Source organism: Hipposideros armiger, unplaced genomic scaffold (assembly GCF_001890085.2).
Source record: "Hipposideros armiger isolate ML-2016 unplaced genomic scaffold, ASM189008v1 scaffold_1182, whole genome shotgun sequence".
Lineage (NCBI taxonomy): Eukaryota > Metazoa > Chordata > Mammalia > Chiroptera > Hipposideridae > Hipposideros > Hipposideros armiger.
Window position 1 is genome coordinate 190,983 of NW_017732532.1, and position 25,915 is coordinate 216,897.

At 39.3% G+C, this 25,915-nt stretch overlaps 1 protein-coding gene across 1 annotated transcript in view; it reads right to left on the reverse strand.

The window, feature by feature from the left end:
• The window catches only part of GUCY2F (guanylate cyclase 2F, retinal), a 114,558-nt gene that overhangs the window by 69,173 nt on the left and 19,470 nt on the right, over positions 1 to 25,915 (reverse strand). The window contains 5 exon segments of the mRNA XM_019632825.1: positions 2,866 to 2,962; positions 6,861 to 6,945; positions 8,331 to 8,685; positions 20,179 to 20,417; positions 20,420 to 20,479. Coding sequence (XP_019488370.1) covers positions 2,866 to 2,962; positions 6,861 to 6,945; positions 8,331 to 8,685; positions 20,179 to 20,417; positions 20,420 to 20,479 — 836 coding nt within the window.

Here is a 25,915-nt window from a genome sequence, read left to right on the forward strand (position 1 = left end):
GAGTTTACACTTTCAGACATTCCATTTGGATGGAATTCTTGGCTTGGCTTCTTCACTGATTAGACACAGCCTGCTGCAAGCTTATGACTACACAGCAATTAGGGAAAATGTATGTCTCCCTATCTTTTCCTATTAGAACCTCTGATACAATCCAAGTTCCAAAAAGGATCTGGAGGCCAAGAGCTATATTCTTCTAGGATAATGCCATCCTTTTAAACCTGGGCCAGAATAGTAAAAAATAAAAAGAACATCCCTTATAAGCCTATCAATCCCTGTTGATATTCATTTTTCTCACTCATATGATGAAAAACAGTGGGTTTTTTTCTCATTATGTCAACATTTATGCACAAGTGAAAGAAAAGATCTATCATCCTGAGCAAGATTTTAAAACCTTAGGCACTTTGTTCATCTGAAGGTAGCACTATTCTGCTATTTATGGTGATTATGTGAGAACTGGTATGCAATTCAAATACATTTTCTGTCTCAGTAGGAAACAGATAAGGCATAGATGGAAGTTTACAGATATTACTGGAGTATTGTAAGGCCTATACAAAGAAAAGGCTCACTCAGTCCAAAATTGAGCTATGTTTATTGTTTTGATACATTAGAGCCAAAACATCTAGGCAATTGATATGAACTGTCATTTTGACATGGAGATCACCAAAGAAGTAAGGATTTTAAAAATATATTTGTTGCTTTTTACCAAAACTTTACTCGATATTGCTACATTTAGACAATAACTTCTAGACATCTGCTTTTACTACTGATCACCCATTTCTAGATAAAAAAAATATTTGTCACAGAATTGAACACTTGTTTTTATAGTAGTGCGTTACCTATTGAGATTGCTTTAGAGAGAGCCTGCACTTCAGCATCTACCCTTTCTAATTGAGGTGAGACATTTCATACAAGGCATATTGAGTGTGGCAACTCTAGACAAATTCCACCACCATGAGTCCCAGGGTCCTGTGGTGGCTTCAAAACTAGAGGCTAACATTAATAAGTATTTATGGCATGAGGGTGGAGTGTAGCTTTCAGCCAAGAGTGATAATTTTGGTGTTCAGCAATACATTTCCAGTAATATAATATCGTCATTATAAAAGAATCTGATTATTTAAACAACTTAGAGAGTGAGAGGGTTGGATTGAGAATTAAACCAAAGAGCTGAACATTTTATTTGATTCCCACTGTTTACTATTACCATGTAAATCAATTCTCACCCAGCCAACTAGCTAAAGTACACCTTTCAGTATCACATTTAGGCAAATGATCAATTTGGTTACAGAGATAATTAATTCTCAGATCTGGTACTCTAGTATAGCAAATATAAATAGAACATGGGGTCAATATGATGTGTTTGCACCCTCTCTTTATATCGTGCCACCACCATATGAGAAATTGCAAAGATGAATGTCTTTATTTTGACCACATAGACTGGGCACAGAGAGGCACACTCTCCCATTACTAGCTACATTCAACAAAACACTTCCCCACATATTTCTCTTTCCCAAGATTTTGTTTATGTTATTTTCTCTGCCTAAGATGCCTATAGTGGCCAGGTGGATAATATAAACTGATGAATTGATGAAATAGGCTGAATATAAGACAATAGAGAATGATAAGAACTGTGTCAAACTGCAGGGAGTACGCCTCTTCCAGAAACAGCATCAGCTACTAAGTTCCACTGAATTGTTACAATGATACCCAAGGTTGATAGATATATTCCAACCTTTAAAGAACACCCAGAAATCCAGATTTTCATGTGTGATCTCACAATTTCAAAATTCTGGCTACTGTTTTTTATAACCATAAAGGTCAACCAAAAGTGGTTACCAGTTTGTGACCTGTGACCTAGACAAATCCTCTTCTTCCTTCTTTAAGACACAGCTTTGGCGCTGGGTCTATGAAAAGCCTTTCTCCACTGATCTGTCTCCTCTGAAGTTCTACTATATTTCTAGTGTCTTTTGTGCAATATGGTGTCTATTGACTTTCTTGTGTTGTATGATTTATCTCTCTGTCTTGACTATAATCTCCTTGAGGGCAAGAACTACATGCCATCTCTAGCACAGAGTCAGGACATACTAGAGGATGCAAGGAAGATCACCAGTTACAACACAATCACAGTCAGAACAGAACCCCTGGTGAAACTCAACTGTCTTTCAATAGTTGATTCATTCAACAAACTTCTATCAGCACCATGTCAGGTGCTACGGGCTAACGTTAAAAAAAAAAAAGTGGTACCTTTGCCCTTGAGGAACTAGCAATCAAACGTTGAGTCCAAATTACAAAGAAGGTATATATAAAGTCTAAGCTACATTGTTGCTCAAAGTGCACTGCATCACTGCTGCAAAACTGTTCTAAGATAGCACTATCCAATTAGAAATATAACACAAGCGACATATGTAATTTTAAGTTTTCTAGTAGGCACATTAAAAACAAAAAAAGAAAGCGGTGAGATTAATTTTAATAATAGACTTGGTTTAACCCTATATATCCAAAGTATTATCATTTTGACATGTAATTTACAGTAAAACCTTGGATTGCGAGTAACTTGGTTTGTGAGTGTTCCGCAAGAGGAGCAAACATTTCTAATACATTTTAACTTGGCAAATGAGCGATGTCTTACAATACGAGTAGTTTGTTTCCAGAACAAGTTATGCTTGCAAACCAAGGTATTACTGTATATATTTGTAATTTAATGAAATGCTTTACATGTTTTTATACTAAGTCCTCTAAATCTAGTGTGTATTTTACTCTTACAGCACATCTCAGTTCAGACTAGCCGCATGTCCATTGCTCAGTAGTCACTTGTGGCTTGTGGATACCATATTGGACAGTGAAGCAAGAGAAAGGGAAGCTCCTTACCTTGCTGCCAAAATGGGGATTGATAAATGTCACATCCTCCAAAGTCAGTAGAATTCTGTTGGGTCCTTTAATCAACTGGATTTTATTTATATGACGTCTGAAACAAGTATATCAGAGGGTCAAAGGGGGCTGGATGTTTTACAAACCCAGGGTAATTTTCCCTAGATAGCAGTTAAAAAATATACAAGATCATTGAGAGAATAATGACACATGGTTCTTCACCATAGTATCCACAACAAAGAGAAACAGCAATCCTAGTCCTTGCAACTTGCAGAGTTACAAAGACCAAAACAGAAAAATGAAAATGCTATTGAAGAGACATCAAAAGGGAAGGATGAAGGTGCTGCATGGGGATGGTACCTGAAACCAAAAAATGATGTTTCACATCAAGGACACATTCAAAAGCGTCACCTCTCAATGCTTTTAAATAACTCGACCCCTTTTCTCATATGCTATAGTATATATTCTAATAATACCAGAACCAAGAATCATTAATCTCCATTTTATAGACACAAAATCACATTAAAGAAACAAAACAAAATTAAGCAAATTGTGTGAGATTTACCAGCCTGAGGCAGAGCTGGAACTCAAATCCTCAGTCCCTGGCTGTGGGCCCAGATTTCTGTCCACAAGACCACTTGTCTTACAAAGTTGCATGTATGCATTGCCAAAGCAACAGGTTGAAAAGCGAAAAAAATTCAATCAGTTGGTTGCTTTGTCTACACGATTCTAAACAAGTGGGCTGACTGGCTTTTTTTGTTTTTAATTTACTGAATTGGTCTCTTGTCTGAGCATTACATTGACACAGTTTAAACCTGATTCTCTCCAAGCCAACCCATTAATTTGGAGTGAATGTAATTATTTCCTACAAATCAGTTATTAGACATATAGGAGTTTACAATGTCTACCCACACAGCCAGGTAGATAATCTCAGTTGAGCAGACTAGGCTACTTGAAGACCTAGATGGAACCTTGGACTAGTCCATGTGGTTGTTTTGTTCTGTTTTGTCTTGAGGGCTCTGACAGCTAGAGTTTGGCTTCACTTTTTCCATAACCCCTTAATGGTCACCCTGTGGAATGTATTAAAGCTGAGTGCCAGAGTGGGGTAAACAAGCATTGAAGCAAAGTGCTTTGTCAAGGTGCTCTAAGAAGTCTACCATGTCACTGTAGCTTTAAATACAAGCAATCCAGTCAGTTTTTTTTTCAGTGATTCCACAGGTTTGTAAACAAACAATTAATGTGTTTCTAATTGTGTGCCAACAAATATGTCCCTTATCACTGTGGGAGCTTCTGCCCTGCAGAGAAAATTAAAAGAGCCCTGTAGTGAATTCTTGGGTAGAGCACATGAATCTTTTGGCAAAGTAAAGTATCACTCCCTAACTTATCTGTTTCATATGTGTAGTGAATTGTCTTAAAGCAGGCACACCTGTCAAAATAATCATGCTACAGAATACACTCAAGTAGACAGAGAACTGGACTCCCAATCCAAAGACCTGGGGTGTAGTGCAGATTCTGTCATTAGTTAGCCAGGTGGCCTTGGATAAATAATTTAACTCTTCATGCCCCAGTGTCCTTATCTGTTTAGTGGGATAATTGTCTTTGCATTACTCACTTTTATATAGTTGTTTTGAAAATCTAATGAGATAATGTATGTGAAAGTACTCGGAAAAGCATGAAGCACTATGACAGTGTAAGGGTTCATTATTATCATTATCATCATTAGTATTACAAAGCATGGGAGAGCTTTATAGAAAGGGGAGTCAATCTGGTTCAGATGAGGTAGAAAGGAGGAGTTCAAAGAATCCCTTGTTTTGGGGTGGTTGGGTTCTTTGCCTGTCTTTCATTTTGAAAAACCTTAAACAATCAAAATGCAGAAAATGAAGGAATAGAGAGTCACTTTCCTGCAAGTAATCACCATCTATTACAGAAACTCATCAGCCACTCAGCTTTTCTGATTGCAAGCATGGTGGGCAGAGAGAGGGAGGTAGGCAGCAAAGAGAAGGCATCTTTTGTGTTTTATTAACTAAGGAACCAAGGACCAAGTGACTCTGGAAAATAATGTGCTTCTCTCCCGTCTCTGAGTTTTCTGTGACCATTTGAAGCACCAGTCTTCTCAAACTCATGTCCCTTTACAATCATTTTAATCTCTAATCATGTCCTTCTCCAATCATTTTCTTCCCCAGTCTTCTTTTCCCTTCAGTCCACAAGCTCCAAACAAATCCCCCACCCCCCAACTCCATGTTTTTTTTTCTTTTTTCCTTCTCTTACCAAGAATTGCAGATTGGGCTCACTCCAAGCCCAAAGAACCGTTTCATTCCATGGGAAAGACCAGTAAGACCAGTCATGTGGGGTAAGGGAGCAGGGCAGAGGTGACAATTAACATAAGCAGCTGAGTGACTCCTTTTTTCAGTTTGCCATGGGATGTTCTGGCATTGGGTAGCCAGAGCCTATTACCCCTCAAATCTCCCTAGAGGGAAGCTTTTTGAGTAAACGACATTTATTTTCACGAAATATCTAATGATGTTAATTAAATACTTTATTCCTTGGCAGCAGCTAACTTAAAGACATTAAATTTCTGTTCTGAGAAGGGATATGTCACAGCCACAGAAATTAAAAGAAAAACTTCCTTTGAACTGATGATTTTATCAAGTGTGTTTTACCAATTCATAAGCTACCTACTACTAACTACTCTGTGTGGCTTCACCAAGTTTCTAATACTGGGAAGACTTTATAATAGTGGGTATTTTTTTCACAGCCATGCCAACATATTAAACATTAAGAGTAATACCTGTTATAGTTTCGATCCAGGATTTCACAGATTCACTGGAATATCAGAGCTGGAGGTGTTCTTAAAGATCATCTAATTCAACTCCTTTATTTTACAAATGAGAAAATTCTGTCCAAGAAAGGTTTAGCATCTGGCCCAAATTTACACAGCTACTTAATACACTCTAGATGTTTTTTTTTCCCCCGAAACTCAAAATAGCTCCACTCCATTCTCTACCAAGTTCATGTCACATTGTTGTCAGGACCACCCTTACAAAGTGATAACAAAGGTACAGTTTGCAGGGTGGGAGGGATAAAGTGGGAGGGTTGTAGTTGATTTCATTTTTCACTTTCCCCAAATCATCCTAACATGGGGAGGATCCAACTGTTAAAATGCAAAGATTATAAGAAAGGGGTGTCAGATTCAGCATTCTTCAGCCATTTATCCCAGATCGCGAATTAGTTCACCAGAGTAGTTGGTTACCTGTTAGGGGATCTAAGGGAAGAAGACAAAGAGTTGATAATAATGATGATGTTAATGATTAGCTAGGATAGCTTTTTTCCAAGGAAGAAGGACAGTGAAAATCTTGACTATGATACCCTGGGCAAAAGGCATGAGTATCGAAGTGAGGATTCTGGGCTATCAACACTCAGCAGGGAGAGTCCCATGTTCCTGGGAAGGAGTTGAGATTTACCAATTGTTTAGCACCTACCATGAATCAGGTATTGTTCTAGGAGCTTTACTTACTTTAGTTGATTTAATCCCTATTACAATCCTGTGAGTTAGTACCATTATCCCTAAATCTTGGATTCTAGCCGAAGTCTGCCTAATTCTTGGAACTTGTAAAATACCCCAACTCCATCCCTACAAGTCCATACCATGTGGGGGAAGGAGAAGGTTATTAGGAGGTGCTGCCAGTGGAAAACGGAGCACAGATGAGGACTAGACAGGCCCTAAAGTATCAGTTCTCTTATTTCACAATAGTGTTGAGAGCCAGATCTACTCACAGGCAACAACACTGACAACACAGCTGAGGAAGTTATTCTTGGCATCACGAAAACACTTCACCCTAAATGGGGCCAATAGGGATGGTAAATCACTATAGAAAAAAGAAAATCACTGGGTCATGTAATGAGGCAATTGTACTATAATATGACTTCCTGGAAATCAATATTAACAAGATTATTATGGCCTTATATTTTTATATACAAAAAGAACAAAAATGTACCTTATAAAGTAAGCAAATCCATTAATAGACAGCAGGGCTATAAGCAAAGCAAGGCAGACCATCATGGCAAAGGCAGGATTGATGCCTGCAGAGAACGAGAGGAAGAGGAAGAATGGCATTATCCGAGAGAGGCTATAAATAAAGGGCACCACAGAGCGACTCCTCATGCTTTCTGGTGACTCTAAAATCAAGCCACATCTACCTAACTTAATTCCATTTTTCTACGGCACAGTCTGTCTTGTTGACTTTATGGACACAGAAAGCAATTTCACTGTTCTGAAGCAAAAGCACTCACCACTCTGACAATAACAAATCACATGAATTAAGGCTGACCTGGGTATTTCTTTGGAGGAAAAAGTCCACAAATGGAAAACTTTGAGTACCCTAATTTAAGTTGGACGGCAATAGAGTTCTTGAGAATAAATATGCTATCTCACCTGTGAAGGGTAAGTATTATGTTGCCTTCATAAAACAAAAGACCTTTTTAGTTCACCTGATCCCACAGACCTCTTGAGTTATGGATGTAAAAATAGCACTGGACCTTCAAGGGTGAGCCTGGTTTTGATAATTAGTGTTTCCATCAGGATGTAAAATTGCCTCTGGAAATCTAAATATTTGGATGGGTTACTAAGATTTCAGAGGGAAATATATGATGGCATGAGTAAAGAGTTAGATGGGTATGTCATGCTAAAGCAAAATAGAAACCAAAGTCCATTTCAAATATAGTCATTTGGTTTTAGAAAGGTGCGGTGTATTACATAGGAATAGTACAGATCCTTCCAAAGTTCCCCTCTGACTCTCAGAGATTTGTTGGAGTTTCCCCTCTTCCACCAGCTAGAGGAGTTCCATCAGTCAATCAAAAGGCAAGTATTTATTGGATGCTGACTGTGTTGGGTGGTTGGGGGTGGGGGGAGCGTAAGAATTATTAGCTATGGTCCCTTCCCCTAAGGAGTGGTCTATCTGGGAGGGGGAGTTACAATCAATACACACAAAAACACTTGAAAGCAATTTTGTGCTAAGCTGTGAGGTGCAGGCTGTTTTAGTTCAATGGGAGTTCAGAAAGGAGAAGGTGTAGAAATGGCATTTCTGTGGTAGAACCTGATCACAGGATTTGGATATATCAGGGGAAGGACAGATGCTCTTTCTAGCAGGGCAAAAATCGCAGCCTACAAAAGACCCAGGAGAAGGCTCCTATCTTCCTCTTATTAGAGTACTCTTCCTGAGAGAGGGATCCTTTCAAAAACAAGTGGGGGCAGCTTTTAAATTGTGGATGATTATTCAAGACTGCAAAGTACCTCTTATTGTCATTATTTTACATTAACTACATAGAGTGCCAAGATATTTATGTCACCTGAATGCAAATGATTGATGCTATGAGAGTTCCAATATTAAAATATGCCTCCTCCTAAAGAGCTTCCCTTGTAACCCAAACAGAGCTAAATTGACTATCAGTGATTTCCCATTCCTTACCTCCTCAGCAGATCTTGCGTTCTACAAACCAGCATTTTGCATCTGCTCAAGGGGGCCCGCTTCCAGGGAAGTGAATGGGGGTCCCTCCAAACTGTAGCATCTCCATTTCCATGTCCACAGTGTAAGTACTATGGAGTTCCCATTCTTTCCAGTCGGTGTCCAGGATTACATATTCCGAAATTCCATTTCCATTTGAATCTGTTCTTATCAACTGGTTGAATCCATAGAACTGCATGTTTCTGGAATGCTGAACCAGGCTCGCAGCACTAACCTGTCCATTTTTTTTCAGAGCATTATTCATGGCTTGTGCGATAAAGTAAATTGAATTGTAGATGGTTCCAAACAATGGTGAGAACTATTTTTTAAAATTACAATTACCCTGAGCCCTAGTCACCCTAGAGTAATCGCAGAGTGTATTCCAAGCCTATGTTTATTATTATGGGTTGCATGTCTAAGTGGAGGAGAGCTATGAAGACCCAGAAGGAAAAAACACAATTGTTTCTGAGGACTTGCTTGGTTTCTCCCCTGAATTTTTCTGTGTTGCTCCCCCAGGCCTTCACATCTTTAAGTATATCAAATATGACCATTTGATGAGCAAACCAAGTCATACACAACATAGTTTTATGCTCCTAAATGAAGAAAGTGATTTAGAGTTATAAAGTTCATAAAAAAGAAAACCTACAAACCAAGAATAAATTGACAAGAGACACTCAAAGGAAAATTTTCAGGTTAATTACTGGTGTATTATGCATAGTAAAATCATTTTGCTGGCACTACTAGAATCCACAGTCCATGTCTTGTCCTGCCTTAGTTCAAAATGGCTGTTCTCCTAGACACACGCTCCCCAGAGAAAGTGAACACTAGAACACAGTTTTAAATACATACACATGCAGACATGCATACTGACACATACACACCCACAAATACAGAGCCAAATGTTGTAGTGTATGGAGGATGTGGGTTTTAATCAAGAAGCCCTATATCCTATTGGTGTGCAAAGTGACAAAGCCTTGGGGAGAAGCCACTGTTAAGCAATGAGGCTGCTACAGTGGACAGCATGACTCTGCCTGCTTTATAAATGTGGTAAAAGCAACAGCATTTGTGTACTATGCCTGATGCGCTCACTGCTCAATAAACTTGTAAGTTTATTTTTGGTACAAACCTTGTATGTTTTTCCCATAAAGGTAGAGAGGAAGAGTGAAAGATCCCTCCCTCCTTCCCCCCACATCAGCTATGGCTTCATGGTTTTCCATAACATTTCATTTCTAGGATGGAGTTCAAGAAAGCTATGGTCATGCCTTTTTACTGAGCTTCAGGGAAAACTGATACTTGCTACTTTGGTTTCACAAGGTCTAGAAAGCTATCCTCCTGTAACAACATTATCTGAATTAAAAGGTTTAAAATTGAGTAAATTGTTTTCGTGTTGGAAATACAAGTCAAGTTGCAGAGAGGTGTAGCAGCTCACAAGATACCGCCATGCCTTATTAATGTAGAACAGAGGATTTTCAAACCGGTTGCACAGTAGAAGTACCCCAGGAGTGTCAAAAATACCAATGCCAAACCCAACCCAGACCAACAAAATGAGACACTTCAGGTTTGAGTCTCAGTAATCAGCATTACTGAAAGCTCCCCAAGGATGCTAACATACATACAGAGTTTAAAACCAACAGAGTAAAAGAAACACTCGCCTATGATCTGTTCCTAACAACAGGATGTTGGTCAAATTACTTATCTGCCCTGTCTGGGCTTCAGTTTCATCCTCTCTAAAATGTAAATACAGAATCACAAATGTCTACATTTTGGAGATTATCTGGTCTAGCTATCTTACTTTCTAGATGGGAAAGGGAAACCCAGAGCAGTTAAGTGGTTTGCCAAGGTCACTGACCTAGGCATAGAATCAAGTTCTCCTGTTTCTTAGTTTAGCATTCATAATTGAAATACATGTTCCTTGTGGTCCCATCTAGTTCTGAAACCCTCTGAAATTTACCAACATTTGGTCTAGTCAAGGGACCAAATTTAGTTTGCAACATTTTTGTTTGGCCTACACAGGTGTTATTCTTCATCTCTCTGATCTTTTAACATTGGAGTGCCCCACAGCTCAGTCCTTGGTTTTCTTCTCTATCTACACTCAATCTGTTGGTGATCTCTGCTGGTCTCACGGCTTTAAATATCATATCTATGTCATAACTCTCAAATGTATACCTCCAGCTCAGGCCTCTTTCTTAAATTCCAGACTTTGATGTTTGGGTTTTTTTTGCTTTTTTAATTTTTTATTTTCATTTTTTTATTGGGGAACAGCCATGGCCATTGGTTACACATTGCTTTCATGCTACAATGGCATAGTTGACTCTTTTAGGGAGGGTTCAGTTCACAGTGGTGCATGCGGGGATTGAACCAGCAACCTTGGTGATATGAGCACCACACTCTAACCAACTGAGCTAATCAGTCACCTGGATGTTAAATTTTAATGCACCTCAAATCAAACTCCAAATCTTTACCTAAAATCCTCCTGCTCCATCTACGAGTCTTCCCCATTTTTGTTAGAAGTTGCACCAGTCTTCCAGTTGTTCTGGTCAAAAACCTTGCCTCAAATAACAGAGATATCTAATAGCAACACAGAAACCAACACCTCAGCCTCCTGGGTTTTATTCCAATGATCTCCGTTTAGCACTCTCCCTCAGCATACACTATAGAAATAGGCATGGTGAATGGATGACATGTGCTGCTGCCAAGACATCTACACTTAGTTGCCTAGCACACATTGAGGTCCCTTAAGGGGTTTTCACTAACTCTCCCTCCTGACATTCTCAGATGCTTCATTTAATTGTCTTTAAGATTTCTGCAAGAGCCTGCCTGTTTTGTGGGGCTTTGGTAGGTTATGACACTAAGTGAAAGCTGGAAGGTGGAGCATAAAATTAATACCAGTAAAACAAATGAGTAAAAAAAAACCCTATAGGGCAGCAAGCCTCTGAAAGCAGGGAGAATGCTAGTATGCCATTTTGAAAGGCACAGTGCCTTCTGGGAAAGAGACTGCATCTACCTCAAGCCAAAAGCAAAGATTGAAACCCTTAAAAACAACACCATCACCTCTGAGTTGACCCATCCCACAGGGTTTTCAGCTGGCCAGGCTATGCTGCCCTTTGTGCTCTCAGATTGACCTCTATTAGAGCTGACTGACAGCAACTCACCAAGATGACTGAAACCTGAAGCCTGTTCTTCATTCTCTAGCCTCTGCCACATAACACACACACACAAACACACACACACACACACACACACACACACACACTTCCACAAAAGTATGGTAGAAGGGCCTGAAACTAAGGGAAAGAGCATAGCTGTAGCAACAGCATTCAGTTGCAAAAGAGTGGCTGTCACAATGGCACTGCGGAGGGCTTGGATTTGTGTTGTAGCCGGTCTGTGTTCCTGTTTCACCCACTGTGCCCTTTGGCAATGGGAATTGCCCCTTCCCATAAATCAAAGGCACGCTTTGTTAGCAGTGGTCACAAAAGGTCTCTAGTCGCAGCTGCTGCAAATAATGAGAAAAAAAGAGGTAGAGGGTGGGACAAGAGAAGGAAGGCTACTCTCAACAACCCTCTGTCCTAGCTTCTGACTCCAGCTCCAAAGAAGGACAGATTTGGTAGGAACTTCTGACAGATAGATGCCCTTGTTAACATCATACCCCAGAATAGTGAAGCCACTGATGACTCAGTATATTGGTTTTGTCTGCTTATGGACCTAAACCTGAATGAAAAAATGAATTTTGAATAAATGAATGATAATTAAAACTTGTCTTTGGTTGTTATTCATTGACTTTAGTGAGCCCCACCCTAGGCTTATGGAGTGTGTGTCCAAAAGAACAAGGGCTGGGTCAAGAGCAGTGATATTTGAATTTGTTTGTGCTGTGCTTACGTTGATTATCATCAGTTCAGAGTTTTGAAAGACACAAAACTAGCTTCCAAAGAATTTTGTCCTTGGAAGCATGCATTAAAACATACCTGGTTTGGAAAGTATTGCTTGAAGGTCAAAATGGCAACGTTGCTTTTAAACAAAAAGCCAAGCATATGCAGAGATCAAGAAACCAAAGGGTAATTGAATTTCTGTTATTAAAGGTGGTACCTCCAATAATGCATAATCTCAACCCTTGGACTTAGCCAAGAGATGGCTAATAGCGCAATCTGTTTGATAGGATACCCCTCATGAACACAATACCTTTATTTTATACAGAACGGGGTACAAAAATAATGAAGTACAAAGAGCTGCAGGAAACCTTTTCTGACAACCTGTCTGGTGTGCCCCATCCCAGAATGCTCCAGTCCTAACCACATTCCCTTCAGCCTAGCACCCCCGTGCCAGGCACTCATATTTAGGGTAATAGAAAAAATAGGTGCAAAGAGTTTAAGATCCCCTGGGCTTGCTGAGAACTCCAGAGGCTTTCCTTTGCTTAGCCAAATAAGGCCATATTTGGAAAAAATATATATCCAAAATGTGTGTTCCAGCAATATGCATTTTTAGTCAACAGAATTTCATTGAAAACAAGGGAATACAATGACAGAGAAGAATGCAGGCACTAAAACCTTATTTCAGAAGTCTATTCTGTGCCAACCCTTGCCCAATCATCCTGAGACCAAAATAGGAAGTTTGTCACTGGTGTCTCTCCCCCCTAATCTCTCTATTCTGATTTATTGTTCTCTTTTCATGAGTCCTCATAGCTCTATCACCTCCTATGTCAGAGGAAAACAATCCAATAAACTTATTCAAATCAAAATATTAGTCATTTAGGAATATTATTTTGTTAGAATAAAACATTAGACATGAAACACAGTGCAAATATTTTTTAAAAGCTAATGTGTTGTTAAATGGTCAGGTTTTGGTAGCAAACTTGGGTTGGAATCCTAGCTCCACCACTTGTTAGATGTATGACCTTGGGCAAGTTACCGTGAGCCTCAGTTTCATTATCCATAAAAATGGAGATATCCATACTTAATTTGTAGGCTTGGTCTGAGTATTCGATGAGATCGTTTATGTAAACTACCATGTGCAGAGTAAGCACTGAATACGTGATAGCTGCTATTGTATGCATTTCAGAAGAGGAGCACAGGGCTCTCTCTAGTAATATCATCCTGGAAGTGCAAAGTTCAAGTCCCAGTCTTGAATTTGACCAATAAGTAATAGAGTCCCAGTTTTAGACCCAGTGTCTAAGTACTCTGAAATGGTAAAAACTGTTTCCCTTCATTGGGGAAATGTTTCTATTTTGTTCCCCATTATACCAGCTGCTGAGTGCCGGCCCATAGTAATAAAAATAACAACACCAATAATAATTGACATTTATTGAGGAGATATTAGGTGCCAGGCAAGCTATTTATGTGTGCTAACTCATTTAATCCTCACAAAAACTCTATGAGGTAGGTACTATTAATATCCTCAATTTAAAAATAATAAAAAGAAGACACTGAGCTTAAATAAATTTACAGGAGTCCACCTTCAAAGCCCACTCTATTAATTACCATGTTATATCTGAGATTAATAAATACTTGCTTTTAAATAATGGACTCTGGTAAATCCACCAATAAAAGAATATCATATACACCCTTTTGTAACTTCTTTTTGTCCTTCAAGACTTCCTGATTAAAGATAATGAAATCTTCACTGTCTTCCTCCTCTTAAACATCACTCCTAAACAACAAAGAGAACAAGGAACGAAAACACTAAACCTCCATATATAATGGCATTAACAGACGTCTGTAACCCTAAACCACAGAAGATGAAGATGGAAAGCTGCTAAAGGAGTGGTAACTAATTAAGCAGAGTGGAGGGCAATTAAACCTAAGTACTTGAAGAGAGGAGTATTGGTAAGAAACAAGCATATTTGCCCCCTGAGAACCCAGGAAAGGCTTAGGAATTAGAGGCACCAATTACTATGAAAATGGGGGTGAAGCAGAGTTCTAAAAGAGGGAGAGCTGTTTGACTGGCTGTGTATGGAGCAGTTAGACATCTCTACTAAGGACAGTGAAATCTCTACAGGAAACAAGTTAAAATGCTTCAGAGCAGCTCCAGATCTGGCATACTTGACCCAAAGCAAGGTGGGAGTTAGGTGGGTCTCAAAAAAGTGTAATGAAGTTAAAGTATTCGTACTTAATGTTGAGTGTCCTAGTCTCCTTCCCACAACATGGCTCCTAAAATACTGACAGCCAGGGTTATGACTCCCAAAAAGGAGACTGGAGCATTCTTCTCTAAAGAAAATGGCTAGCCCAAGAGGCAAGACCTACAAATAGTGACGAAGACAAAACAAAACAAAAAAACAAATGACAATAAAAAAAAAACATAGCTGGTTAGCCAATTGTCCTATACTGAAACCCACTGGTCAACACCCACCATGTACATACACCTTCAAATACTCCTTTTAGAGCTTCACTCTTAAATATGAACAGACAGCCAAGATCACCAGGCATTTAAGGAAAGCTTCCAACATGAAATAGAAAGACCAAAACAAAGAAGCATGAAAAATTAGGAACTGAGGAAATACTCAAAGAAACTATCATGAATATCTTCAGAGGAATAAAAGAAAATGCTGTATTCATGAAACAAAGGCAGGATGCTATTAAAATAGAATAATCAAACAACAAGAATTGACTCTTGGAATTTAGAAATATGATAGTAAATTTTGTTTTTAAATCAGTAAAAGTGTTAGAACACAATATTGAGAAACTCTTCCAAGAAGCAAAACTAAAAACAATGATATAGATAATACAAGAGAAATAATAAGACAAATGATCAACCCAGGCAATCATATATCCAACTAAAAGTATTTCCAGAGATAGCAAAGACAATGTTGTTGAGAATATTACCAAATAAATAACATAAGAAAATTCTCTGTGCAGAATGAGCTTCTAGATTGAAAGGCCCTACCAAATATACAGCATAATGCATGTCAGACATCATCATGAAAATTCATAACATCAGGAACAAATAGATGATCTTAAAACTTTTGGGGGTAGATAGGGAGGAGTGCAAACAGGTTGTATCAAAGGATGAGGAATGAGAACGACATTGGAGTTCTCATCGCTGATAGTGGAAATTAGAAGACAATATGCCATGTCTTCAAAGTGCTGAGGGAAAATTATTTTTAACATAGATTTATATATTCAGTCAAACTATCAATCAATAGTGAAGATAGTACAATGACTTTCACATATGCAAAAATCTCAAAAATTTACCTCCTGTATACGTCTCTCTGAAGCTACTAGAGGATGCTTTCCATCAAAATGAGTGAATAAACTAAGAAAATTGGAGTCACAAGATTTATGAAATAGTGGATCGGCATGGCAGAAAGAGAAAGGGAATTTCCAGGGTGATGAAAAAGAAGATCCTAGCATGATAGCTGTGCAGCAGACTTAGGAAGCAATAAGTTTAGATTGGAATAGCAGGACAGAGAGCCTCAGGAAAAACAAATGAAATTGATAAGGGATTTAACAGGTTTTACCAAGTATAAAATTGTTTTGAGAGGAATCTATAGCTTTATCAGACAGTTTGGAAAGGTAAACAAATTTAGACATTCAAATTAATTCAAATTTAGAAAAACAAATTTAAAAACAAACAGCAACTATGAACTCCAGTAAAAATCAAAAGTTATATGTGAATGAGGGCCAGTGACACTGCCCTCCACAGCTAAGATGCTGAACAACACCTCGTCCTGGAGCTGGGCTGCCATGAGTCACCAGCGAGGGCTGCAGCCCCTGTGGCAGTGGGTTGCCATGGGCTACTGTGTGTAGCCAGCAGCCGCAGTGAGCGGCCGTCCAGAAGCCGGTGACTGATCTGCCTCTCCCAGGAAGAGCGCAATGATGGTGCCAACTTGGGCCAGGGAAGCAACGTCCTCCACAACTAGACTGAAGAACAAAATGACAGCAACTTGTCTGTTCCCCTTCCACCAATTCCCCAGTGCTGTTCCCATCCCCCAATTCCCCAATAAAGTTCTTTAAAAAAAAAGTTATTTGTGAAATGAATTCTTACCATAATATACCACATGGATCAGCTATGAATGATATTTATATAGGTATAATATTAGAAATACTAAATATAAATTTAAAGATTGTGACATACCTATATTGAGGGTTTGAAGAAAGGTAAGGAAGTATATAAATGCTAACAATCCTCAATTATAATAAGAAGTCAATGAAAAATACCCAAAATTGATTAATCAACAGACCAGTAGCAGTATGGTATTTAGAAACATAGAGTTAAATACCAGAATAAAGAGCTTAAAGACATGAAATTGGTTGTTTCTGATGAAGTGTGGGAGGAAGGCCTAGGGACGCTGCTTTGTTGTTGATACAAACCTTTTAGCATTTCTTGACTTTGAAAATTATGTACATGTATCACTTTGATAGTTTTTGTTTGTTTTACTTTTTAAAGCAGCAAGGATATAAATGAAAAGAGGTTGCAAACCACTACTATAGGCAATATAGCCTATATATAGAAATTTCAATTCCGCTGGAAGTTATTGGGCACGGGGAAAATACAGCCATCTTTTTACACATTTGTTTAATCATTTACTACCTGTATCTCTCACTAGAATTTAAGACCCATAACAGCAGGCACAAGTGATGTTCTAGTAAATGTTTAACAGCTGTATGAGGAGGAGAAAAAGCTCTTATTTGCAGCATTTACCAATTTCTGTAGTATAAATGCTCCCAATGCCTGATTTCAAGCTACCAGCATGATGCCACTGACACCAAGTTGGGAAAAGATGCACACAATTGGCTTTTGTGAACTGGCTTCAACACACCACTGACAAAAATCCTGTCTTGTTCACTGTTCCATCTGGAGTTCAACATAGTGCATGGACATGGCAGGTGCTTAATAAATAGTTGCTAATCTGTTGACTGAATAGGGGGGATAAAACAGGAGCCCAGTGATAAGCAAACATTGAATTACATAATTTGATGTAAGTAAATACTATTCAGGATTCTACAAGCAAAATAATTTTGAAAAACTGGAACTTCTGAGAGACCCTACCAGTAATCAGAAAATATGAGAGTAGGAAGCTGAAGTCAGATTGTAATTTAATGCCAGGTCACCATCAACCAATAGTCATCCTGGCCTCAAAATGCAAAAAGTGGAAAGGAAGGTAGTTGTAAGCCAGTCACTCTGCTAGTCAATGTACACATGTTATTTTGTTTAATCTTCACAATAATCCAAGAAGATGTAGATCACTAACCCATTTTACAGATGATAAACTGAAACTCAAAAAAAGTCTAAGTAACTTTCCCAAGGACACATAGCTAGTACGAATGAGAGCTGGGATTTACCTAAGTTTGTCTAACTCCTTACCATATGCTTCTTTTGCTATACCAGCTGCCTTCAAAATTACCTTTCAGCAAGGTAATTTAGGAATTTGTGTGTGGGGGGGTGGGAGGGGTTGTTTATCACAAACGTGAAGACAATTTCCTCACTCTTTATCATTCTTTGGTTATGAAGGTATAGCCTAGGCACCTGCAAAGTGGGGGCGGAAGTGCATCCAAACAAGCTTTTTTTTATGAGCTTTTGGAGTCTTTGTTTTAGCTCCATTTCCTTGTATAAAGCAGAGTGCAGGCTGCCTAGCAACCAAGCTAATGGCATTTTTTTGCCTTAATTACCTTTTCCACAAGCTCAGAGATTGGATCAAATATTAAGAGTAGAAGTTCTGAGTTTTTTTGTGTCAAAATATCTGCTTATACATATGTACAATACACACACACACACACACATACCTTCCTCCTTCCCTCAATCCTGTCATTAAAATAAAAAGTGGTCTAGTCTTTATCTATGTGATACCACATCATTGGCTAAGAGTACAATTCACCATCTCATTGCTTGCCTATAAATATACCAGACAACTGGTTTGAACAACCATTGTGAGCAATTTGAGGGATTCTTGCAATTATTGATCAACTGATTTCAGTTAAATATGTGTGTCTCCTAAAAAGAGAGATTTATTATTAAACATTATCAGTGGCAATAAAGTTCAAATCCAGCACTGTTAATATCTCTGCTAATCACTCTTCATTAGAACAAGACTCACCAAAATCTTTTCTATCAATACTCAGGACAGCAAGCAATAAGTAAACCTAAGTTTAATCTGAGTCACTCATTCAGAGAGAGAGAAGCAGTCCACAGGATAAAAAAAAATAAAGAGTGGCTAAAAAGGAGAATATCATGGAGAATATGTTAGACACAATTAGCTGCCTATCTGACAGCCTTTTTCCATGCTAACAGGATCGCAATTGTGTTCAATTTTCCAGCAGCCACAGGATCAGTCACAATGGTCTCATTCCTCTTTCTAACTTATTGGTTTAGGGATGGGTATGGGGCATGATTGTGGCCAGGAACATGTGGGTACAAGCTTGCTTGAGGAGCTTCTGGGTAAAATGTTGTCACTCCTAAAAAGAGGCACAAGAGAGGGACATGCCCCATTTTTGTCTGTAGACAGTTCCAGCTGTATGTGATATCTGCAACCGTGGCAACCATCTTGATACCATGAGATCAACCAGATCATGAGGGCAAGCTACCATGCTATGGCTTGTAAAATTGAAAGATGAAAAGAACCTGTTTCACTGGTAATGTCATTGAGCTGATGAAAAACTGACCCTGGAGCTCTTATAACTTCAAATTTTGAAAAAAAAATTACTTGGGCCATTTTGTGTTGAGCTGTCTGTTACTAGCAGCCAGGAGTGTTATAACTAATACAGTGTGCTAGCAAATGCTCAAACTTTTAAAATTTGTCTGTCATTCTAAATACCTCTGAAAATTATTACCTTCCACATGTGGCCTCCAACCTATAAAACCCCCCTCTGTATTTTTTCCTAATCTAATTGGCATCTTTGGCCTCATCAGCTTCTTCTCATATTCCTTGTCTTCTTTGTATTTTCCCCCTGTTTTTGTCTTTGCACTCCATTTTTTTCTCTTCTTTCTTCCCCTCCCCACTCCTTTTCCTTCCTCTAGCCCTTAAGCGGCTTTGATTTGAATCTGAAATATGTTTATAAATACATTCACCTATACATATGTAAATATTGTTTCTTGTATATTAGAAGGTAGTATTTCTTCCCCATTCGAAATGATTTCTTTCATATAGAAATAGCTCTACCAGCAAAAAAAAACCACCTGACCTTTCTTCACCTCCTTACTCATTCTTTCCTACAAAGGAGTTACTTAATCAGACTGGTTAGTTTGGAAAGAGAACTAAGCTCATGGAGCCGAGCGCCTCCTAACGTCCTTCCCTTGGGAGTGAGCTACCTATAGGGAACATGTACTCCACTATGCTACTCTGGGTTGTACATTTTACAAAACGCATGCCATCATGAGGCAGGAATATGGTGGTCCAGCAATGCTGGTGACTAGATGGACCAGTCTGATTAATCCTCAGATTCAGTACTGAATGGAAAATTCAAATGCCTACAGATGGAAGCCACACTCTCTAACACAAGCTTTAGCAATAATAAAGGTAATATCTTCTTATACACCAGCTTTCTTGTCTTATTGTTGAATTGGTTTAGAACTTGGATAAGAAACAAGAGCTTTTTACTAGGCCCCCTTGAACAGCACTAGTATATATTAAAGTTGTATTTCCCTGTTCTTCAATATATATTTTCTTCATGGCTGTATGCTGTCATTGCTTGAAGATGAAAAAAATTCTCCAACAATATGTCTTTTTTTCATAAATGTTTTCTGCAAACAAAAAATGTTTTTAATGTGTGTGTGATTGCCTGCTATTGATTGGGTTCCCTATGGAATAGAGGCTCTTGATAGAAAAATATTTGCCTTACTGACTTTTTAGGTTCTTACTCATGATAACTTGTGAATCTGCACTTACTTGATCTGACTCCAGTTTTCCGGGAATTTCACCTTTAGGTGCTGCCTGTGTATAGGCTTGATAGAAGGTCTTTTCTTGGGGCTCCACTGTAATGGTCAACACAGCATCATAGGCTTCCCGGAGTTTGGGGTCGTTCCTCAGGACTTGGTAGGGGGTATGCTTATAAGGTAAACTGTAGAGCAGGGCATCATAGGGAACAAAGACATAGGTTCCATCAGTCATTTTCAGATTGTGAGCCCATTCAAGAGATGTGTCTGAGTCTTTCCCCCAATCAAAGCCGAATGCATACACATGATGATGACCGAAGCCAACAAAGCAAGAAGGTTATGGCAGCACTATGTTAGTAAATACAGTACCCAAAACTATAGATTTGGAGAAATAAATAAATGTGTTATAAACAGTTTGTCAATGATTTCTGTCTTATGGCTCCAAGATGAGCTGGATGTTGAAGACCTGAGCTGAGGCTGAGGTATGTTCAGGGACTTTGGATTAGGCTTGGGACAAGACAGATATGTCTACAGGTTGCATAAAAATTACAGCAAATAGGAGGTAGCATAAGGAAGAGGCTCTGGGGTTGGAAGACATAGGTTTATGTCTTAACGTCAGCAGTTATTAGCTGTATACCCTTAGGTAAATTGCTTAACCTCTCTCTGCCTCATTCATAAAATGGAGATAATAAATATTTGCTTCATAGGATGGTAGTGATGACTGAAGGAGCAATTCATATAATGGATTAGCACATAGCACTCAATAAATAGTAGCTACTCACATTATTACACCTAAGAATGAGAACGCTAGAAGGAGAGGATGGGAGAGATACCCCTAGCCACTGTTTCTTTTTATTGCCAAACTCCTAAATACATTCCAATAGATTTTGACCAACTGTTCCCACGCTTACCAAGATCATTATAAACAATGAATAGCACTAACTCACATTCACCTATAAATGTTACTAATATTAGGGGTGATATGTTCAACTTTAAAAATCTAAACTCCCTATAATTGGAATTACTTTGCACTCAGTTTAGTTCTTCTTAGACTTATGAAACTATGTTGTTTAGCAGGGGTAAGTTAGAATAGATTAGAGGAGGCCATGGTTAAAGAATGGCAGCTAGAGGCCAACCGAGTGGCACGTTGGTTAAGAGTTGGCTTGGGATGCCAGCTCTGAGCAGCAGGGCCCCGGTTCGGATCCCACATGAGGGCCAGTGAAACTGCCCTCTACAGCTAAGATGGTGAATAACAGCTCGACCTGGAGCTGAGATACCATGAGTCGCCGGCGATGGCATAGGCTGCAGCCCCTGCTGCAGTGGGCTGCCATAAGCTACTGTGTGTGGCCAGCAGCCAGCGTGAGCTGCCGTGAGCCGCCATGAGCAGCCATCCAATGGCCAGCAAGTGACTGCCTCACTCGGGAAGAACACAGTGATAATACCAACATGGGCCAGTAAAGCGACGCCCTCCACAACTAGACTGAAGAACAAAAGGACACCAACTTGTCTGTTCCCCATCCCCAATTCCCCAGCAATGTTCCCCTCCCCCAATTCCCCAATTAAAAAAGTCTTAAAAAAAAACAAAAAAACTTTCTTTGCACTTGTTAAATACCCCCCAGAAAATTTCTCCTTTTTTTTTTTTAGCTGAGCCATCCTGCCACCTGGTGGCAGCTCAGCGGCAGCTCAGCTCAGACCAGGAATCAAACCGCTGTTGCTCACACTCTTGAGCGAGCTCTTAACCAATGAGCCACTCGGCCGGCCCAGGCCCTCCCTTTTTTAACTAAGCTCCTTCGTTTTCTTTTTTTTTCTCCTCTCCCCAACCTCTGCTAGTTCAAACCCCCCCACCATATCAATCCACTGCCTCCAGGTCTCTGCCTGATATCTCCTCTTCCTCTTCTGCTGCCTCGCCTGTCCCTGACCTTTCTTCCCCTCCTCATACCTGATCTGGACAGCCTTACATGCTCCCAGACACTCAGATGCCTCTCTGGGAAGTGGCAGGCGCTGAAGGCCCTGTTGGGGTCCATGTTCCTTTCTTGATGATGGACCTCAGTACAGCTGTACCTACCCAGCATCCTAACTGGCATTACTAGACTCACCCCCAGCCCCCAAACCCCTTTGTTCCTTCGTTTTCTAAGGTATAACTAGTATATTATGAAGTTGACTTAAACACCACACACACACACACACACACACACACACACACCATAACTTGAGTTTTCAAATGACCATTAGCTCTTTCAATATAATTACCATAAGAGGTTCTGCATGTATTCTGATGCCCAAACCTTCCTTTGAGTACTCTAGGGATATCTTTGGAGCTAGTTCATCAGCTACACAAGGATTTCAGCTTCCCTTGTTCATAATCACATATTGTATAATGGCAAAATGGGGTGCCAGAGAGGTTTGACAAGGCAAGGGTTGGATTTAGGAAGAGAAACTAGAACTGAAGGCCTCCAATTGCCTACATTTGTCTACACAATTAAACATGAATCATGTTGGTCAAATTAGTCCAGTAACTGGTCCATTGAGGGGGAAAATTGAATTAAGGCAGGTGCTTAAGTTGTCCAATTTGTCCAACAGTGTTCTTGGCAAATAAGTCAGTATTGGCATCTTTCTTCTACAAAAGCAGAGATTAGATTACTTGACCAAGGTTATCCAATAGAGATAGAATTTCATTTAATTTACTTAAAGAAATTTTAAAATTACTTCACTGGATGGAAAATGTTAAACAGAATTAAGTGCTTTGTGTTGGTTGAAATATAGCAAATAATTTTCACATGCACTGCGTGTAGTGGGTGCTGTGGTGTGCTACCCAGATGCACCCCTCAGACTGAAATTGCTGGGAGTGTTAGGGGATGATAGCTGATGCCTCCCTGGAAATTGCCCTCAGCTGAAGAGAGCTCCAATTCCCAAGGTCATGTCACCTCAGTAGTGTGCTGGAGTCAGCTTGTGTTGGTTCATAAGAGCTTATGGTTACATTTTCATGGATTTTGTGAGCTAGCTAATGTGATATTTGTAAAATAAAATTCGGCATGGTGGCAGTGATGACACAATGGTAATGAATAAAGGCTACAAATCAGGGCTACTTCCCCCCTGAAGGAGCTGACTATTAAACAATAATTATCACACTACACCCCATTCTCTGCATCAGCCTATACCCAACGACTAGTCAACACAGAGATATAAAAGCCAAGACTCCTTACCTCAATTCTGGACAACTCTGAAAGACCATCCCATCTTTGGAGCACCTGTTGGGACTGGCTAAGGTCTTTGTTGTAACTGTATGACTGTTCAATTTTTTCTGTCCAATTCTACTGCTTTCTTTCCCTCACAGGTGTTGTACTTCAAAGCATTCCTCCAATAAGCATCTTGCACACAAATCTCCATCTGACAAAACTTTTTTCCAGGGCTTTCTGACACTGTTTTAGAGCCCCAGTGTACCCTGAACTGACTTCTATTGTGGCACTTACAAGAAGCATTGCCCTTTCTTATTTATGTGAGCCTCCATTATGAAACTGTGAGCTCCTGGGACTGTGTCTTATCTATCTATGTACCCTGGTACATATTATGCACCTAATGAATGTTGCTTAGATGAATGTTTGAAAATTTCAGAAAGAGAGGTTGTGCACTTGGATATCTTTTGTTGTTTGTTGTTGTGGTGGGGTTTTTTTGAGATAAAAGACATGGGTATATTTGAATTGTTAGTATGGAGGGACAATTTGAAGTGATATTTGCTGGGCAGATAGATACTACCATGACTGTCTTTGATGTTTAGTGTCATTAAATAGGCCTAAGACCTGAATCCCTCGTCTTAATTTTCCTTTCATTGGCCCACACTGAGGACATTTCAGACAAAGAGTCAGATTCTTTATAATTGAAAAGTCCTTTTGAAACCATCTGGCTCCTCTCCCTCCCCCATTACTTTATAGATGAGGAAATAGAAGCCTCGAGAGGGAATGAACACAGTCTCCTCTATTTTTTGCACGGCAAGACCCTGCTATTGAATACAATTAAAGTAGAAAGCATAAATACTGAATTCAAACAACGGCATCTTAATTTAATAAATTGAGTGCTTCGTGAACAGGGATTTGTGGATGCATCTGTTCTGCATGATGATTTTACTAAATAGCTTTATCTCAAAATTACATTCATTAAAATGGGATTTTACCTATAAGTTGTTGTCAGGAAAGGATTAGTGGACAGAAATCTTAGATCCTAGACAAGGCTTGGGTCAACAGGTGATCACTGAATAATAACAATTTGTAAGTTTCCATCCTGATGGTTAACAGTCAAGCCACTCCATAACCAAAACAAGGACCAGAAAATACACCCTCCTGAGATCCTATCTCACCGGGATATGATATTAGCACTTTTTCTGGGCTACTTGAGCCCCACTAGACTGTCTAGCAGCTATATCTTTACACTGTGGTGCCCACTGTGGCTGGCTGTCCAGGACCCTCTCTTTTACCCTCAATGCTAACAGCAGGAAATGTCAATTGCCAAGTCACTCAACTCCTTTTCTCTTCCTATATTGAAATACTCTGTCCAATATTTCCTTGAGATAGAGAAACTGTGTTTCTCAGAAAGCAGAGTTCACTCTTTTATTTCTCACAGATTACTGGCTATGGAGTCCTCAGTGGAGGAAACTGGACCCAGGCTCACACCTTCTGAGATGGAAATGGTTCCACTACCTTTTGTTAAAGAAGTCTTTAAAAGCCATATTCATATTGTGAGCCCACAATATTGCTCCAAACCCACAGAACCCCCCATTCTATTTTCTTTGCTCTTCGTTTTAACTCCTTTGTGGTATTTCCTACTACCAACATCTATTTTAACCAATTTCATTTTAACAAATGTTGAGAGAGAGAGGGGAGGGGAGGCAAGACAGAGGAAGAGGGGGGTATACATACAGTGTGATTTATCCCAAATCTCAAATTCCTCCAGGTTTCACCCCATCTGGACATACTGTGAAAGAAGTAGATGCATACCTTCTTCCTCTCAGTTTTACACCACCTACTCTATAAAATGGATACATAACACGAGGGTGGGAGGCTCTGAAATCTGCATGTTTTCCAGCCCCTTCCCCCCCACCCAGCAGTGTGATTCAGTGCAGAAGGCCCTCAAAACATACTCTAAGTACACTGCACTAGGCGATGTGTAGCTGTTTGTATCATTTGAGGAAAGCCCACACATTTTCACTTTAAGTCCTGACCACCAGTTACGTAGTTGCCGCTAATGTTGAACTGATCCAAGTAGCTCAGCATGATCATATTCCAGTCAATAGCCATTCTGTCTGCATCAGATCATGTTTTTTCATAACCAATAGAACTGGTAGAGCAATTGCATTTATTGCTTTCACATTGCTGCCCAGCTTGTTATAAATTTTCAATATTTCTCTACACCTTGCAACATGTTTTCTTCAACTTTTCCTAAACTACTATATAGATAAGGGCTCTTAAATGAAATAAGCCTAGATGTTTAGAGATTTCCTCTTGTGCTAGGTCTTCAATAATTTTATCATTACTGATAGTGGACTCGTTTATGAGAGAAAGTTTTTCTTTCACTATTTATAGTCACTTACATTTATCTGTACCAAATCCTATACCAAATTCCCTATCAGGACTAAGACTGTTGGCCATAGCATTATCAGCATCACTATTGTTATTCGTGGTAGGAAAATGGGGTTGGAACCCTGAGGCACTTAAAAGTATTTCATCAGTGGGTCCAAAAGTTGAGAAAGAAAAATGGAA